The sequence below is a fragment of the Pectinophora gossypiella genome, chromosome 28 (genome assembly GCF_024362695.1).
Source record: "Pectinophora gossypiella chromosome 28, ilPecGoss1.1, whole genome shotgun sequence".
NCBI lineage: Eukaryota > Metazoa > Arthropoda > Insecta > Lepidoptera > Gelechiidae > Pectinophora > Pectinophora gossypiella.
In genome coordinates, this window is record NC_065431.1 from 2,375,094 (window position 1) to 2,394,647 (window position 19,554).

The 19,554-nt window shown below is 37.7% G+C and overlaps 1 protein-coding gene across 3 annotated transcripts in view; it reads right to left on the reverse strand.

Annotated features, from left to right (window-relative positions):
* LOC126379146 (scavenger receptor class B member 1-like) overlaps positions 1-19,554 on the reverse strand; it is a 149,889-nt gene that overhangs the window by 44,187 nt on the left and 86,148 nt on the right. For 2 of the 3 annotated variants that reach the window (XM_050027789.1, XM_050027788.1), the window contains exons 5-10: positions 16,656-16,856; positions 15,588-15,815; positions 10,303-10,417; positions 9,525-9,675; positions 7,902-8,043; positions 4,934-7,115 (exon numbers count right to left, since the gene is read on the reverse strand). In XM_050027789.1, coding sequence (XP_049883746.1) covers positions 6,372-7,115; positions 7,902-8,043; positions 9,525-9,675; positions 10,303-10,417; positions 15,588-15,815; positions 16,656-16,856 — 1,581 coding nt within the window. In that variant the 3' untranslated portion in view covers positions 4,934-6,371. Of the gene's footprint in view, positions 1-4,933; positions 7,116-7,901; positions 8,044-9,524; positions 9,676-10,302; positions 10,418-15,587; positions 15,816-16,655; positions 16,857-19,554 lie in introns of those variants that run through there. The other variant, XR_007568268.1, reaches the window with a different exon arrangement.

The window sequence follows — 19,554 nt, forward strand, 5'->3', positions numbered from 1 at the left end:
AATGATCAATTTAAATCGAACAAAAACTCAAACTCAGGTAGAAATCAAAATCTTAATTAAACATTTCCGACAAGAAAAACACATTATGATCAAATAATAGTTCTATTATTTTTCGTTACGGTTACGGTGTCACTGACACCTGTATATCTTTCCGACCAAATAGTTAATGACACTTGCGGCAAACAGTCACGACATAAAAAACCTTTATATCTTTTCGTATTAGATACTTTTAGATATTCACGCACTTTACACCAATACAATAGCGAAATTCAATAAAGTAAAAAAAAAAACACAATTACTTTATCAACTTTTTTTTCCCGACAAAGTTGACGTGTTTCGAAGACCGCGGTCACGAGATGACTGACGAGGCGAGTGCTTGTCATTATAAAGTTTTGTGTGTGTAACTACCCTCACTTACCCAGTTTTTTTCGAATGCCTTTAGTGATTTTCTTATCACGTGTCGTTTGCAATGATTGTAATCATACTTAGGATGTCAGGGACATCGTAAAGAAAACTTTGAGGGATAATTCTGTCCATGATTCTGAGTAGTAGAATTTTCTGTCGCAAAAGTATAGAACTAAAATTACTTAATTAAAAAAAAAAAATCATGTATTTTCCGAAAGGAAATTCCACTTGATATCAACTCAGAATCATGGTTTCAATTATCACCCTCAGTATTTATTATGGTGTCACTAAGACTCATACCTACTGGTAGGTATGGCTTTCTGTATGTACATGTACGGGGTAAGTATAAGTGGCATCGTTACGAACACTGAGGGGGATGATTCAGCTCATTATTCTGAGTTGATATCAAGTGGAATTTTCCATCGCAAAAGTATATGACTGAAAATAATAAAAAGAAACAAAATATGTATCATGAATTTTCCGACGGAAAATTCCACGTGGTATTAACTCAGAAACATGGTCTCAATCATCCCTCAAAGTTTTCGTTACGATGTAAGTAACACCTGTGTTATTTATTGAACGTCAAAAAAACAAAGCATCAACTTAAAATTCTTTATTTTCAATAATCATTACTTACTTATTTATAAGTATCGTACCAAGTACCGACTTAAAGGAAAATACGTACAGCGCAATGTTATTGAAAATAACATTTATTTAACGTATAAAATCTAGTTTACTTACAAATATTATAATGAAAATATAATTTATTTATTAAATTATACATATATCACAAAATGAGTGGTTATTTATAAGAAGATTATAAAATTTAATCAGAATTTCAGATTTAATTTGTTCACTTTCTCATCTACCCTGCACGTAACATACCTTTTAAGTAGAAATAAAAATAAACCAAACATTTTTAAAGGATTTAAAACGTGTAAGTATATATCTAAAATTCTGAAAACTTCATTTTAATATAGGAAATAACTAAGGGAATACTAACTCTGCCATAGATTTGCAACAATTAATTACTTAAATAAAACAGTTTTGAGTAGAGCACATACATAATTACAATAAGGTTCTTTTATAGGAGACAGTCTGATTTATTTATTGTATTGGAATAACCCTGACACCAGGATGGCTGAGCTTTATAATCCACATCCGATAAAAAAAGTAACAAAAGTTATGAAAAGTTGAAAAAATATGAATATTTAGTTGCACGGAATTTCTATCCGGACAATAAGGAAGTCATTTACTTGTAATAAATTTACGAAAAAAGTAGGCCTATTAAAAGATACAATATCAGATGGTTTCCTTTAAAAAAACATAATGTTCAGAAATTGTTAACTACAGCTTACCGATCAGACTCTTTAAACAAAATTTTATTAACAAAAAGCTTTTAAATTGTCATGGAATGTTCTTGGAATGTGGAGTAATTATTCAAGAGAGACAAGAAATTTTTGGCCCGTGGTAATAGTCGGAACTGCTACAGCTTCCTATGGATAGTTCTTCGAACACCAGCAGTCAATATCCAGTTAGAACTGATGATGAAATTTTTGGCAGTTGTTATAAATCTTATAGAAAAGACAAAAGCGCCATCTGTCGACGTCATCCAAGTACCACTAGATCCTTGTCGACTAGGCTATATACGATTATTAAGCGATCCTTCTTAACAGTTCAGCGTATGTACAATTCCTCTCTGTTCAATAGAGAAACGAAAATCGACAAGGTGCTATTTTATTAAAATAGCTAAGGTGTATTTTACAGTAACCTACTTAAAAACTAGAGAAAACACAGGTAGTTTCGGTTTTTCGGTTCAATTTGGGCCAGCGCATGGTCCTTACGGGACAAGTGGGTAAGGCGATCCTCACACAACATTGTTCTTGTATTAGTCATCAGTAAATGACATACAAATCAATACAAACTTTCTGACCGCTTTAGCGCCAACTGCGTCAGTGCCCAGTGTCGTGTCAGAATCGCCTAAGTTACTCAATCGCGTTTTTCCAATGAGAGGCTTTCCAATCGACGTTCCCCAAACACACGTTAGATGCCGTTGTTAAGTTTTTTCTTCGTTTAAACTTCTAATTTCATGGATAACAGACATATGCATCTTTCATCATCCCAAAAGGGTATAAATGATGACCCTTTTTAATTATTTTTTTTAAAGGTTCATCATATCCATCTTAGGACTTCGTATCAACAGTGGCTGCAAGTTGTCTTTGATTACTTGTGGCTCTGCCCACCCCATTTGGGATTACGGGCGTGAGTTTATGTATGTGTGTATGTGTATTTTTTTATTCTGAACAAATTCTATACAATGACATAATGTTATCCAAATGTCACGCAACAATTAGTGGTATATATGCTTCTGCCATTAAATTACATTTTTGAATAATTTTGTACCCCAGCAATGAGAAAATAGGTAATTATCACGTTAAAAGTGAACAACGCCATCTATCGTGTGTTTGGGGAACGTTGATTGGGAAGTCTCTCATTGGTTGATGGTTGCGATGATTGCGAGTGTGGAGTATCACCACAAACTATGGCTCACCTTTTGTGCTGTCCTAAGTGCCCTAACACCTGCACTATTGAAGACCTGTACGAAGCCACTGACAATGCCGTAAGCGTGGCCAATTATTGGTCAGCAAAAATTTAGCTTCGATCGCCATCGACTCGCAAAGAAGAAGATTAGAGTAGGCAGGCCACAAGTTGTGAGACGTGGTCAGCCATATTAGAAATCATGCGCTAAATGATTGACAAAATGAAAACTTTTGTAATTAAAAAAATAATAATATTGATACGGAACTATCGCCATTCTGAAATAAAATTATGAGTTTAAAACATTTTTGAATTTTTGCTTAAGTATCACAGCGTAAAATTTTTATTTTATACAAAATTTAGTCACTGGCACATAAAACAAAAACAAATTATACATTATAATCTAAAAATATTCGTTAAGTAGTGAAGACTCGCCAATTAAAACTAAAAAAGAGCATAATTATTAAAAGCACATTGAGCAATCTAGGATTAAGATCAGTCATAATTCTGTACAAAAAACAATTATTTAATAACAAAATAATCCAACACCAACAAAATAACTGTATTATTTTACCACACTACACGCAGGTGTTAATCACAATTAGACTGATTCATTCCATCTCTTTCTTATTAGCATTTTTATCCTTACAAAAATGACAGCAGACTTCTATTTAATAAGGTAAGTGTATTCAGCATGACAACCGCGCCGCGCGCGGCTCGAATTATATTGACCGCTTCGACCAATAAACGATACGAATGCTATCTATGTAGATGGACGTCAAGCGACTATTGGTCGAAGGCCTCGATACAATTCGCGCCGCGCGCGACGCGGTTACCGTGCAGAGCCTACTGGTACCTATGTGATTCTTTTAAAGCCACTTCAACGCCAAGATGGCCGTCGCATTTTTGTCGTAAGTCAGTGTCTTAGAGAATCACATTATAAGTCTAGGAATAAATTACAATGGTTTTTGCATTGTAAAAGATCAGAATTATTTGAGTGTGTCCATTGATGACGCTCGATTGGGCACGTCACGAAGTTTCTAACACTTTCAGACATAGCTTTGTTCAATTTACTATCTCACTAAAATGCTGATTTCAAATATTAAAAAGATTCAAATACAAAACAGGAATTCTAGTAAAGATTCGGCATAGACAGCTAATGATTTAAAAAAAAATGCACTTTTAAAAGTCTATCTTTACTAGCAGCCGATGAAAAAGTTTTTAATAATTAATAAATAGTAACTATTAAATAAATAAAACTATAACCTACCTTAAGTGTGTTATACTGATACATGTGTTATTTTAAGCTGTATGTTTTCCTTAAATAAAAAATAAAATAAAATAAATAAATATTAATGAGGAATTTTCCAGGCTACGTTCTTTAAAAACAATACAGATGTCGTTGTGCAGATTTAACGTGATAATTACTTATTTTCTCATTGCTCGGGTACATAATTTTATTCAAAAACACAATGTAATGACAGAAGCATATATTATACAGGGTGTTAGTGACATCGTAACGAAAACTTTGAGGGATGATTCAGACCATGATTCTGAGTTGATATCAAGTGGAATTTTCCGTCGCAAAAGTATGGATAGGAAAATAATAAAAAAAACACAAAAAATTCATGAATTTTTTGACAGGAAATTCCACTTGATATCAACTCAGAATCATGGTCTGAATCATCCCCCTCAATATTCGTTACGGTGTCACTAACACCCATACCTACTTGTATGGCTACCGTATGTATTTGTACGGGATGTAAGTGACATCGTAACGAATACTGAGAGGGATGATTCACCTGATTATTCTGAGTTAATATCAAGTGGAATTTTCCGTCGCAAAAGTATAGAATTGAAAATAATTTAAAAAAACTAAAAAAAATACATGATTTTTGCGACGGAAAAATCCACTTGATATAAACTCAGAATCATGGTCTGACTCATCCCTCAAAGTTTTCGTTACGATGTCACTAACACCCTGTATAATAAAAAATATTGTTGCTTGATATTTGAACCACATTATGTATAGAATAAAGTTTCTACCTATATTGCTTCTTTTTATTTGATCAGAATAATAAGACAGCCTCCGTGGTCTAGTGTTTAGAGCGTTAGGCTCACGATCTGGAGGTCCGGGTTCGATTCCCGATGGGGACATTGTCGAAATCACTTTGTGAGACTGTCCTTTGTTTGGTAAGGACTTTTCAGGCTTGAATCACCTGATTGTGCAAAAAAGTAAGATGATTCCGTGCTTCGGAGGGCACGTTAAGCCGTTGGTCCCGGCTATTAGCCGTAAAAACACCTCCACCAACCCGGAATGTGAGCAGCGTGGTGGAGTATGCTCAATACCCCCTCCGGTTGATTGAGGGGAGGCCTGTGCCCAGCAGTGGGACGTATATAGGCTGTTTATGTATCAGAATAATGGGTGGAAGATGTAACTGTGCCTGGGTGTAATAAAAAAGGTCATCATTTATACCCAAAAGCAAAGATAAAAGATACATAATGTCTGTTTTGTTTGAAATTTAAAGGTTTAACGAAGAAATCTGTACAGCGCTATCTATATTGTATTTGAGGAATGTAGCGTGGAACGTCCCTCAGTAACTATAAATTATAATAAAAAAAGGTAAAAATGTCCCTAAGTGAAGATAATTTATCCCCAGAACTTGGCGAAGCTCTGCTTTTAATAAAGCCGTGTTTTTAATAAATTATATTTTTTATTTTTTTAGAATTGAAATTAATTTAATACTTAATAAAATATTTGGTTCATTTTGAACCAGATTTGAATTTAATTCAACGTGAAAATAATAATAATAATTTTGGAAATAAATAAATAAAACAAATCAGCAATTTTGAATTTGGGGGCACAGCAGTATATTCGCCAAGTCATGTTTACTTTAGAAGAATGCTGAAAAGTATTAAATTAGACATAAAATATAATTTCAAAAACTTTTTCATCGGCGTCTAAGTAGGAGTAACTTCAAAAGAGATTTCATTTGATAGAGTTTTAAAAGTCTCAATTACTCTTTTTGCGCCGTTGCTGGGTAAAAAATCTTTGTAATTAAATTTTCAACGCCCGTGATGGGCAACACCATAGTGATGGGCTGAGCGACAAGTAACATTATTAATCTAATAAATGCAGTTAAATTATAGATTTACATATTACCACGTATCAGGTTTGCTTTAAGATAAGTGAAGAACGATAAATGAAGAATAACCGAATAAAATAATGTAAAGAAATAATTATTGTAAAACCTTCGATAGTTTCTACGTGATAAGAATTTGAAAATGTATAGAATGACATATTTTTTAAAGAGTTCTTTTCCCTGTTCTATAAAAGACAAAGTCGCTCCTATATCTTCTTTGTCTTCGTCTACCTATTTCTTTCAACCTGATACGGCAAGGATTGACCACTACAGTATACCACACACTCAATCGGAGATATGTATGATCAATTCGCTATCTTTACTTGAATCTAGTTTCTTCAAATGATTTTCTCTGTCTGTCGATTTGTAGTCTCCTGTCGACGCGAATTCGCTTCCGTCGTCTAAAATTTCTAAGTATTTGCAATCATCGTCACTGTCTGATTGTCTGACGGCTAAATAAGATCCATTGTAGTCCTTTTCTGTATCGCTAGAGTCGCTTTTGTAAGCTTCATTGGCTTGTGATTCATCTCTATTGATTAGAGACTGAGAATCACTTCTTTCACTAAAGATATGTTTCGCGTGAGTTATTTCGCGAACTTTATCTTTGATGCTACCAACAGAATCGTATACTTTGTCGCTCAATCTGTGACTCAGTTCTTTGATCTTATCGCTGTGAGTTTTGAGTAAAGATGGACGTCTTTCGTCATCGAAAAGCGGTGGTCTTTCGTTGTCATATAGCTGATCCGAATCTTCGGTTTCGCTTAGAGGTATCTCGCAAGGAGAGTAAACGCCATCTTTGTTAGCATTCTTTTCTCTGTCGATCCATAAGTCACCTATGACAAAGTTCCTCTGTTTTTTGGAGTCGAAGGTTTTGAACATGATCTTGAAGGTAAGCCGGTAGACTGTAAGGAGAATGAGGACTGCTCCAGCGACGAAGAGGAGGTACATCGCAACTTGTTCCACAATAGGAAGGATGTTCAGGTATAACTTGAAGCGGGACTCCATTGAAGGTGGTAGGGAGTACATTCTCTGTAAAGAAAACATAATAAAGATTAAGTTAAAGAAAACGATTGAGCCGTGGTAGCGCAGTTGGAAGAATGTCTGACTCTAACTGTGAGGTCGCCTAAACCACTGAATTCGAATTTATGAATTTCATTTCATTTCAGGTTGTCCATTGCTGTACAGCGAGGAAATGCGACTAGTGTAATGGGCACCTTTGCGCCCGGATTAATCAGGGGCGGGCTTTTTGAGGAGTGCAGTAAATAGTTGTGCCCCTATTAATTGGGACTTACACATAGCTGACGAGAAGTGGGCGTGTAAAGAGTGTAATTGACACTCTATCAAGATAATTCAGCTCATGATTCTCATTTAATATCAAGTGATTATGGAACTGATAATAATTTAAAAAAATCACTAATATTATCCTGAGTTTTGCGACGGAAAATTCCACTTGATATTACTCAGAATCATGATTCTGAGTTAATATCAGAAGCTGAATCATTTCCCTCAGTATTCGTTACGGTGTCAATTACACCATTTGCTTAACCTTTCGGGGATATAGGAGTGATGGCAAAATGTTTGGACACATATTAAGACAAATATTAAAAAATATAGCACGGAAGATAAAAGGAAAGAGGGGAAGGGGAAGACCTAGACGAGCTTACATGACACAAATTAAAGAGAAGGCGAACGTCGTGTCTTATAAGGACGTCAACGAATTGGCCTTTGGTGGACAAGAATGGCGAATGCTTCACCGACAAGAGCGTGGCGTGAGTTGATGATGATGATATATGTTAAGACTAGTAATGTACTCACAATATCGAACCAAAGCAGCGGCAGGTACATGTTGGCGAATCGCTCAGTGTTCTTGATAGAGGAAATGTCTTCTAACGCCATGTTGATCTGGAATTTGGAGCTCACGTCGATGGGTAGCCCTGAGTCTGGCTGGATCCAGAATCTGAGAAAGAATATAGTGATAAATAATTTGTTAGGACTAATTTTATTATTAATTGTGGTCCTATATAGTCATTGTGGTGCTGTAAAGTCACTGTGGTCTTGTATAGTCACTGTGATCCTGTATAGCCATTGTGGTGCTGTAAAGTCACTGTGGTCCCATATAGTCACTGTGGTTCTGTAGAGTCACTGAGGTCCTGTGTAGTCACTGTGATCCTGTATAGCCATTGTGGTGCTGTAAAGTCACTGTGGTCCCATATAGTCACTGTGGTTCTGTAGAGTCACTGAGGTCCTGTGTAGTCACTGTGATCCTGTATAGCCATTGTGGTGCTGTAAAGTCACTGTGGTCCCATATAGTCACTGTGGTTCTGTAGAGTCACTGAGGTCCTGTAGAGTCACTGAGGTCCTGTGTAGTCACTGTGATCCTGTATAGCCATTGTGGTGCTGTAAAGTCAATGTGGTCCCATATAGTCACTGTGGTTCTGTAGAGTCACTGAGGTCCTGTGTAGTCACTGTGATCCTGTATAGCCATTGTGGTGCTGTAAAGTCACTGTGGTCCCATATAGTCACTGTGGTCCTGTATAGTCACTGTGGTCCTGTATAGCTATTGTGGTGCTGTAAAGTCACTGTGGTCTTGCATAATCATAGTGGTCCTATATAGTCACTGTGGTCCTGTATAGTCACAATGTTCCTATATAGTCACTGTGGTGGTTCATAGGCTTGCTTCTCTAGCGGGGAGCGGTTTAAACCCAAGTACCGGATTTGTATCAATGACTTATTGTTTGTAATAACATGTTCGGCTTGAGCATTATATACCGATGGGCTAACAAAAAGCTCGGTGAGGTGTGGGTACTTAGTTACTAAATGATTATCACATGCTCAGCGGTGAAGGAAAACGTCGTGAAGAAACCCACTTTCCCGAGAAATGCATTTTCGGAGGTATGCGACCTAACCTAACCTGTATTGGGCTGGTTTTCCCTTCGCGGGTTGGAAGGTTGGACAGTCGCTTCTGTAAAAAACCGGACCTGTCAAATCTTCAGGTTAGGTAAGCGGACCCTGTGAAAAACGGGATGATGCTAGGAAGATGATGACAAAAAGTTTAATACAATCACAAAAGGAAACCAATATAACCCAAGGCTTCTTCTTCTATCGTGTGGATTGTGAGGTGAATTACCAACCTCATCAACCCTGGTGTCAGGGTTACTATTGAGCCGCCAAAGGCCCCTGACATGACTCATATAACGACTACGTACTTATATCAGTAAGTAGTAACCGGGACCAACGGCTTAACGTGCCTTCCGAAGCACGGATCGTCTTACTTTCGGACAATCAGGTGATCAGCCTGTAACGTCCTAACCAAACTAGGGACCACAAAGTAATTTTTGTGATATGTCCCCACCGGGAATCGAACCCAGGACCTCCGGATCGTGAGCCCAACGCTCAACCACTGGACCACGGAGGCCGTTATATAAAACTAATCCTTACCGAGTCTCATGCAACTCCTTGTTGGGGGTAAGGCCCTCTAGCCTGGTGAAGAGGACATCATCCCCCTTATAGTAATGCGGGTAAGACAGAGCTATGGGGAACCCATAGTAACAGTCCGTCACGTCGATCAGACCTTCCGGCAGACATTTACCTGTGGAAAAGAAATAAAAACATTTCAGAAAAAAAAAATATTCAAAATGATACCTATTTACATACTTACATAAAAGAAAAGAAAAAGGAAGTGTGGATGGATTTTGTAAATGTATACATTTTTTCTTGTCGAAATATATATCAAATCAAATATACTTTATTGCACAGAACTAAAATTTCAACAATCAGACACAACACATGAATACAGTACAATTTGGGCGGCCTTATTGCTCTAGAGCAATTTCTATATATATTTTTTTTGACGTGACTTATTGTAGATTTGCCGCAGATGGCATTAACTATTTGGCCGGACAAATGGGGAGCGCTGAAGGCTCTCACCCGGTACAACGTTTAAGATAACAGGCCTGAGGGTGCCCAGTTGGGCGCGAAACTCGGCTCAGGGCGTCGTGTGAGAGGAAAAATATTTGAAAGAATTTATTGACCCTAGTGGGTCGATAGCGATAAGCGCTGATTGAAGCTATGTTTTTTTTTTTCTAGTACCCCTGCCAGATAGGCAGGGACTTTATATGACTACATACATAGCTTACTTCTGCTTGCTACTTATTAATCTATTTGCCACATAGAGGGAATATAATTGATATTTTTTTTTTACTTAAGTATAATATACCTTTTCTGCAGAAGCATTGGTTCTCCTTGATGATCTTCCCGTTATCCAACATGTGCTCAGGGAAGCCGTACTTGTAAGCTTTCAAGCCTGACTTCACGCCTTCACCCATTGGGATCTGCAACGGAGGGAAAAATATATCAAAACGATGTTCGATGTTCCTGTTTGGTGTTGACCTGTTATTGGCTTAGTTTTTAAGTATGATATTTTTGCTATAGTTGTAGCTGTTGGTCTCCCAAATATTAAATAACATACATACATACATAAACTCACGCCCGTAATCCCAAATGGGGTGGGCAGAGCCACAAGTAATCAAAGACAACTTGCAGCCACTGTTGATACGAAGTCCTAAGATGGATATGATGAACCTTATGGTGATAAGGGATCAGCCTATCGCCCATAACATTAGTCCATCATGTTAGAGGACGCAATCCCTCTGTCGGTTTTTACGACATGCCCGGGAAGACAAGCAGCTGAACGTGTTCTATGTTTTTTATTTGCTCCCAGAACAGCATAGAAATATTAAATAAATATATAAATAAAACAACGCTACTAGTAGACTATATCCCAATTGGGGTAGTCAGAGGTACGTCCATCGCAAGGTGAACTAAGTACGCACACCTCACCGAGCTTTCTGTTAGACCAACGTGATAGGTGAGCAGTATCGCCGTCTATAATGGTCGAGTCAACTGTGTTAGTGAAAACTGCACTTAAGATAAATAAATCAAAAAGAATGAGATGAATGAATAAATAGATGAATGAATGAATGAATGAATAGATGAATGTTTTGTGAATTTGTGTGCAATAAAGTGTTTTATTATTATTATTATTATTATTATTAAATCACTCAATTTACTAGATTACACTGTCGCATTTGCCGGCTGACAACCCTTAGCGCTCCCCATTTGTCCGGCCAAGTAGTTAATGCCAGATACGGAAAATCCATTATAACTTACGTCAAAAAAAAACTGACAGAAAAATACCTTTCCAGCAGTGCTTACACGCGCAACGTGGTAAAATTATAGATCGATTCAATAAACGTCGAAATCGATAAGTTATTTTCTTCCCTAACATGCGTGCCACATGATTTTGTTCGTATTTTGACAGAACGACATGACCTATTTGGGTTCACATATTAGCACCAATCGACAAAACGACATAATTATATCGTCAGAATCGATAAAATGACGGTGCAAAATTATATCACGTTGTGTTGTGTTGAGGAGTGGCGTTGGAGGAGAAGGGAAAGAATAAGTTGGACAGAAAGGGTTACAAATGAGGAAGTGTTAGTAAGAGTAAGGGAAATAAGATCTAAGATCTTCTTTCACCCTAAGGTTGCCTGGCAGAAATTGCTGTTTAGCAATAAGGCCGCCTATTGTGCTTATGTTTTATTCGTATGTTTATGTCCTTTATATATGTTGTTGTGCAATAAAGTATTATTGATTGATTGATTGATAAGACAAATACTGAGAATTATTGAGGACAGAAGAGGCAAGATGATTGGACACCTAATAAGACACGACGAATTTATTAAAAACATCATAGAAGGAAAGAGAGGAAGGGGAAGACCAAGAAGAGCTTACATGGAACAGATTGAAGAAAAAGTTAACGTCGTATCTTATAGGGAAGTCAAGGAATTGGCCTTTGATAGACTGGAATGGAAAATGTTACACCGACAAGAGCGTGGCTCTTAAATTGATGATGATGGTGCATGTTAGCCCTACTGAACTATAAAACTCTGTACATGTCTGAACTAATTCATAAAAGTACATAATAATTAAAACACAAATACAAAAAAGGATTAAAACAATTCAAGTAATTAAATCTAAAGCATTAATTCGAGAGTTAAGTTTTTAAAGAATTTAAATATTTGGTTTTGTGACCTTGTCATTGACTTTCAGATTTTCGAGGCTTTTAGGGATGCGTAGGAAAAATACATACATCAACTCACGCCTATTTCCCACCGAGGTAAGCAGAGACTATACAATTCCATTTGCTTCGATCCTGACACACTTCTCTTGCTTCCTCCACATTCATCAATCGCTTCATACACGCACGCCGCACAGGCAAAATATGTAACATAAATGGCCAGGGATTACAACTATGAGCTACTTGGCCGGACTAATGGGGAGCGCTGAGGGCTCTTACCCGGTACAGTCATGAGCAATATAACCCACTTTAGGACTCTGCCGCACTAACATATTTGACATTTAATGAGACTTACAGTTCAATTTGTCAAAAAAGTTAATGTGACATGGTACCAAAGTGTACTTATACATATTAATGCTCGTGACCGTACAACATTTAAGCCAACAGGCCTGAGGATGTCCAGCGCGCGAACTTCGGCTCAGGCCAGGGTTTCGATTGAGAGGATTATGTTTGAAAGTATCAATTGCACCTTGTGGGTTGATAGCAAAAAGCGCTGAATGAGGGGAGTCGTCGACCACGCCGGCGGGGTCGGTATCAGGGTCCGGAAGTGTAAAGTTTGTTATCTCTAAGACTAGAGTAATCGGGTCGTCAGGATCGTATATTACATCCTGAGTTTGTATAAAAAAGGGTATAAATGTAGGAAAGTGAGAATGCTATGGAAGGATAATGAATGGGAATTCGATTGTTTATGGTATGAAAGGAGGATGGTTTATGATGTCTGTCGGGTTAGAGGATTTTGTTAAAACTAATTAAAATATAAGGAGTAAAGATATTTAAAATATCCCATGTTATTTCTATATACCGCATAAATATGTAAAAAAAAATATTTTTATGAGGAACCCTTCGATAATAACTTATGCCTAACTCTTTGCAAATTCGGCAATGTCGAATAAAAGGTGTACTTAATTGACAAGTTTACATAATGGTAAAATGGACAAACAGACTCAATTTAAAAAATATTTTTTTTTTTACGTTAATTGCCCCAAATAGTTAAAAGGGTTTCTTCACGGCATAGAAGAAAGAGGTTGGAGGGGCCAAGATATGTCCCCACCGGGAATCGAACCTGGGATCTCCGGATCGTGAGGCTCGCTCAACCACTGGACCACAGAGGTCGTTAACATTCACATTCATCGATCGTTTCATTTTGTGAAGAATATACTTGATGGGGTAGTCAGAAATATATTCTTCACAGTTGCGAGCTTATATTATGTTATAAAATAAGTTTTGAATAATTAACTAATTATAATTATTATTTATAACGGTTGGACGCAGTTCAAGGTTGTTTGTTCATACAAAATATTTTCTTTTTCTCCTTATAACCCGTTCTATTAATTAAATTTTTATAAGCATATTAAAATATATTTCTTTTTATAATAGTTCCAATGTTAATAAAATATATAACATAGTCAAATTAAATACCTACACTAAAATACGTCAAAACACAAATATATAGAATACCATATCTGGCGTCATAAAGTCCATTCCTATGTTTTTCCATATCTAAACATGTCATTATGTTCCGGCAATTTTATTGAATATAATCTTCGCGTTAAGTATGTTTTTGTTCGCTTCCAAACCAGCGTAAAAGTACATTGCTTAACTTATCGATTTTTCTCGAACATTGCAGAGCTATTGAAGTCGATGTAAGTATTGCATGAATAAAATGTTATAAGTGCTACCTATAGTATGGATTGCAAATTACTTTTTATAATAATAAACTTAATATAGAAAAGGGCAAACGAAATGAGTTGCAGAGTTTCCTTAAAGTTCTTGTTACACTGAAAGCGATCAAAAAGCGAGGAAATTAGTGAAATATTTAAGAATCAATCAATCAATCAATAATACTTTATTGCACAACAACATATACAAAGGACATAAACATACAAATAAAACATAGGCACAATAGGCGGCCTTATTGCTAAACAGCAATTTCTGCCAGGCAACCTTAGGGTGAAAGAAGATTATTCATTGGAGCACGGGCTGGTGCAATAAACATTTATAATGATACCAACATAACAAAAAAAAAGAATAATAAATAATATATAGGTACTTATCTAAAGAAATAATATAAAAAAATAAGAATCATTGCATCTCTAAATATCGCAATTATTATTTATCATCTAGGTATAATTCTCGATAGATTTGAAAAAAAAGTTTGAAAGCCGCATAGAATCTAGCGTGACGTGAATAATTATTTAAGAGCCACGCTCTTGTCTGTGTAGATTTCTCCATGCTACTTTTTTAGGGAAAAATAGGGCAGCGGTTTCCCTCTTGCCTTCCGCCAAAATCACACACTTTCGACGTTTGAACGCTTTCATTGATGACGTCACAGGACAGTATTTCCATACAAACTCCAAAGAAAATTTTCGTTTTGACGTTTCGTAAAAAGTATCTCATTACACTAAGTTGTCAGGTAACCTATTATCTACTATTCTTGTAAATTCAGATTTGAGACCTATAGTGACTACTTGACCGGACAAATGGGGAGCGCGGCTCTCACCCGGTGATTGTGCTAATTCACTAGGCCAGGATTCACTTGGTTTATTAACACGTTCATTGTGTATGAACCACATATGAGGCAATATATTTGAAACTCGTACGCATGTCCCATATGTGGGGCACATTTTTGTAAGTACTTAAATTCCAATGTGTTTATTAAAAAATTACATTGCACGTGAAGGTTTGGTATCTAATTTTCAGTTACACAATGAACGTGTTGTGTGAAAACAGTCGTAATTATTGTCTAAGCGAAATAACTTTATCGCTTTTAGTGGTTAAGATGGCTAAAGTCAGCGGGAGTGATGTCGCAAATGTGGCGACACTGTGAACTACACTATTAAAGGTATGTAGCAAGTGTCTAGTCAATGTCGACACTGTGTTTTCTTTAGGAAGTAAATACCCCAGTATACACCGAGGAGCTCGGTGGCGCAGCGGTAAACGCGCTCGGTCTGCGATTGTTGAAGTTAAGCAACTTTCACAAAGGCCGGTCAAAGGATGGGTGACCACAAAAAAAAATGTTTTCATCTCGAGATCCTCCGTGCTTCGAAAGGCACGTTAAGCCGTTGGTCCCGGCTGCATTAGTCGTTAATAACCACCAATCCGCACTGGGCCCGCGTGGTGGTTTAAGGCCCGATCTCACTATCCATCCATAGGGAAGGCCCGTGCCCCAGCAGTGGGGACGTTAATGGGCTGGTGATGAGTAATTTTGCTGCCTAATATCAGTTCTCAGACAGTTAATCCCATGCATTCATATCTTCTAAAGTAATTATTGTCTCAAAACATTTGAAAGGTAAATTCTGAATGTCAATTGGAATCTTATTGTAAAAACTTATACATTGCACCTTAAAAAGAGTACTCACCAAAGGTGCAGCTCTGCAAAGACTTTTTCTGAAGAAGAGAATGGATTCGTTGGCGCTGACTCCCCCTTTGAACTTGGTGCCATCGGAAGCGTACTGCAGGTTGGAACAGTGCTTGCCCTCCCATTGGGGTAAGTCAGTGGACCCTTTGTACGTGTCGATTAGCCCAGCATTAGACACGTCGTCTTTTCCCGTGAAGATTGTCTCGTAATCACCATTGAAATCGTACATCTGGGGGAAGAGAAAAATAGAATTTATCTCAATTCACTACTACCTTATTTTTTATATTTCTATATTATTTTGTGAATTTTTTCTCATGTTAGCGAATGTAATTTTAGGAGGAAAATAAATTTCTTAATCTCTTAAAGTTCTTTAGTTCTTAGTTATGCTGCACCGACAAGAGCGTGGCTCTTAAATTGATGATGATGAAAGTTCTTAAACCCGAAACCCGAGAATTCAATAAGTTAATCAATCGATAATTCTTTACAGCACAAAAACATAAACACAGGACACGTACAGACTAATAAAATATGCACAATAAGCGGCCTTATTGCTAAACAGCAATTTCTACCAGGCAACCTTAGGGTGAAAGAAGTTTGCAATGGAGCGCGGGATGGTGTAATACAATAAAAAAAATACAAAAAATAAAGTTTTTTTTTTTATTTACATAGAGAATCATCGAAATTAACAGAAAGAACGGCCTCCGCTCCCACCAGCGGTTGAGCTAGGTTTACCTCACCCCCTCGGTCTTACTTTAGTCTTCAATCGTGTGGCGTCAGACGTCACACAGATGCGCGTGTACGATAGCGCCAATGTGTAGTGTAGTGTCTGTGTAAAACGAGGTGTTTTTTATGAAGTGGCCGGGGGGCTTCGAAAGGCACGTTAAGCTGTTGGTCTCGGCTGCATTAGCAGTCCTTAATAACCATCAATCCGCACTGGGCCCGCGTGGTGGTTTAAGGCCCGATCTCCCTATCCATCCATAGGGAAGGCCCGTGCCCCAGCAGTGGGGACGTTAATGGGCTGATGATGATGGCCGGGGGAGTCACTAGACCACTGAGGTTTTCCACTCACCCGGTCGATGAGGCCGAGCTTGTCGAAGTATATCCATCCCGGCATGAAGGTGTTGCCCAGGGTCATCAGCTCAGACTTGTAGCCCATCATGAACTCCCTTGCTGTCATCTTCACCAGGGGCTTGGCGTTGGTCAGGCCGATGAGGTTGTTTAAGCCGATTCGGGTGAAGAAGCTCTGCGAGGATACCACGTTGGCTATGCTCTGGGGGAAAGAGAAATAAAATAATTAAAAAATGTTTTTTTTTTTATTATATTAAGGCATACATAATAACATATACATAAATAGCCTATATACGTCCCACTGCTGGGCACAGGCCTCCCCTCAATCAACCGGAGGGGGTATGGAGCATACTCCACCACGCTGCTCCAATGCGGGTTGGTGGATGTGTTTTTACGGCTGATAGCCGGGACCAATGGCTTAACGTGCCATCCGAAGCACGGAATCATTTTACTTTTTCGGACAATCAGGTGATTCAAGCCTGAAAAGTCCTTACCAAACAAAGGACAGTCTCACAAAGTGATTTCGACAATGTCCCCATCGGGAGTCGAACCCGGACCTCCAGATCGTGAGCCTAACGCTCTAACCACTAGACTGCGGAGGCTGTTATTAAGGCATACATAGATTTACAGGAGGTATTATATTTAGACGGGAAGACAACAGATGGACTAAGGCTTACTGTGCAGTTTTCACTAACACAGTTAACAGCCTCCGTGGTCCAGTGGTTTGAGCGTTCGGCTCACGATCCGGTGGTCCCCGGTTCAAATCCCGGTGGGGACATATCACGAAAGTCACTTTTTGAATTCTAGTTTGGTTAGCATATTACAGGCTGATCACTTGATTGTCCGAAAGTAAGATGATCCGTGCTTCGGAAGGCACGTTAAGCCGTTGGTCCCGGTTATTACTTACTATAATGAAAGTTAGTAGTCGTTACATGAGCTATGTCAGGGGCCTTTGGCGGTTCAATAGTGACCCTGACACCAGGGTTGATGGGGTTGGTAAGCCACCTCACAACCCACACGATAGAAGAAGAAGACTGACACAGTTGGCTCGACCATTATAGACGGCGATACGGCTCACCCATCACGTTGGTCTAACAGAAAGCTCGGTGAGGTGTGGGTACTTAGTTCATCTTGCGATGGCTGTACCTCTCACTACCCCAATTGGGTTATAGTCGTGAGCTTATGTTATGTAATATTGTGTAATACAAATATTGTTTGGAGGAATAATTTTACAACGCACACGCGCAGTAAGTACCTAATATTAACGGCTTTTTAATTGTTTACTTTATAAATAGTTCAAGTAACATTAATCCATTAGACACATGGTAATTCGCAAGTCAATATATATATGAAAACATTATGTATATGTACGTAAAAAATTATCTCTCCTTCCGAGAAACTGTGAAAGGCATACTTAGGTACAATACAAGAAATAAACATAAAATTGCTATTCAAAACTCTAGATTAAGTAAATTAAATTCATCTTTTTTGGGGTTATGTATACGTTTTTACAATAAAATACCAGATAATATTTTAAATTTGTCAGAAAATAAATTTAAAGTTCATGTGAAGCTTACTTTATGTAAAAAAGCTTATTATAAGATTAATGACTACCTAAATGATAAAAATGTCTGGTATTGAATGTGTTCCTCTAGTTAATCAATAACTTGTAATGTATATCCTCATTGGTTTTTAAAAGATGTGTTGCTGTTGCAGTTTCTTGTCATTTCTTCTCCTCAGCCATAACACCTTGCGAAATGACGTAAATTCAAAAATGTTACATTGACCTTCAACAAGTTTATCCATGATAATTACGTTGAATAAATGATTCTGATTTCTGATTCAAAACATACAAACATAAATTTATACAGGGTGTTAGCGACATCATAACGAACACTGAGGGGCGTGATTCAGACCATGATTCTGAGATAATTTCAAGTAGAATTTTCCGTCACAAAACTCATGTTATTTGTGTTTTTTTTTATTAATTATTTTAACTTTTGCGATGGAAAATTCCCCTTGATATTAACTCAGAATCATGGTCTGAATCATCCCCCTCAGTATTCGTTACGATGTCACTAACATATAATGTATAAAACTGGTTTCGCGGATGTGGGACATAAGTCCGCCACTTTATGGGATTGGGCCGGACATGTTTGTCGCATGCACCCTGAGCGGTGCGCACGGATCGTCACGCATTGGGTGCCTCATGACGGGTACAGGCGTCGTGGTAGACCTCGAAAGAGATGGCGTGACGACTTGGACGCTTGCCGGAGGGACTGGCCGGAGTGCGCACTGGACCGCGAAAAATGGAAGGAGGAGGGGGAGGCCTTTGCCCAGCAGTGGGGTCTTGTAGGCAAGATTAGATTTAGATAGATATGGCGATAGGCGATTCACGAATACCTAATTATTACTGAAGTTTGCCATGTAAGTATCTAATTTAATCTCAAATTATTTTTTTTTTTGTAATTTTCATATGTGCTTTTACATTTAATTCTAAACATTATTTAAATATTTGTATACCTATGTGTAGGTGGAACGTAGAGAACTAACTATAACACCAACCTGTAACACCAATTTTATGTACCTATGTTCAATGCAAATAAAGAATCTGAATCTGAATCTAGATAGGCTCACTGAGCATAAGCCGCGGCGTTATGTTATTACATCAATGGTTGTGACGCCAAAGCCAAATGATTTCAAACCATAACCATAATATAGGTATTATAACTAATCATTACAAAAAAGAAGATATATTGAAATTATTGAGGAGCTCGGTGGCGCAGCGGTTAACGCGCTCGGTCTGCGATTTTTGAAGTTAAGCAACTTTCGCAAAGGCCGGTCATAGGATGGGTGTCCACAAAAAAAAAAGTTTTCATCTCGAGCTCCTCCGTGCTTCG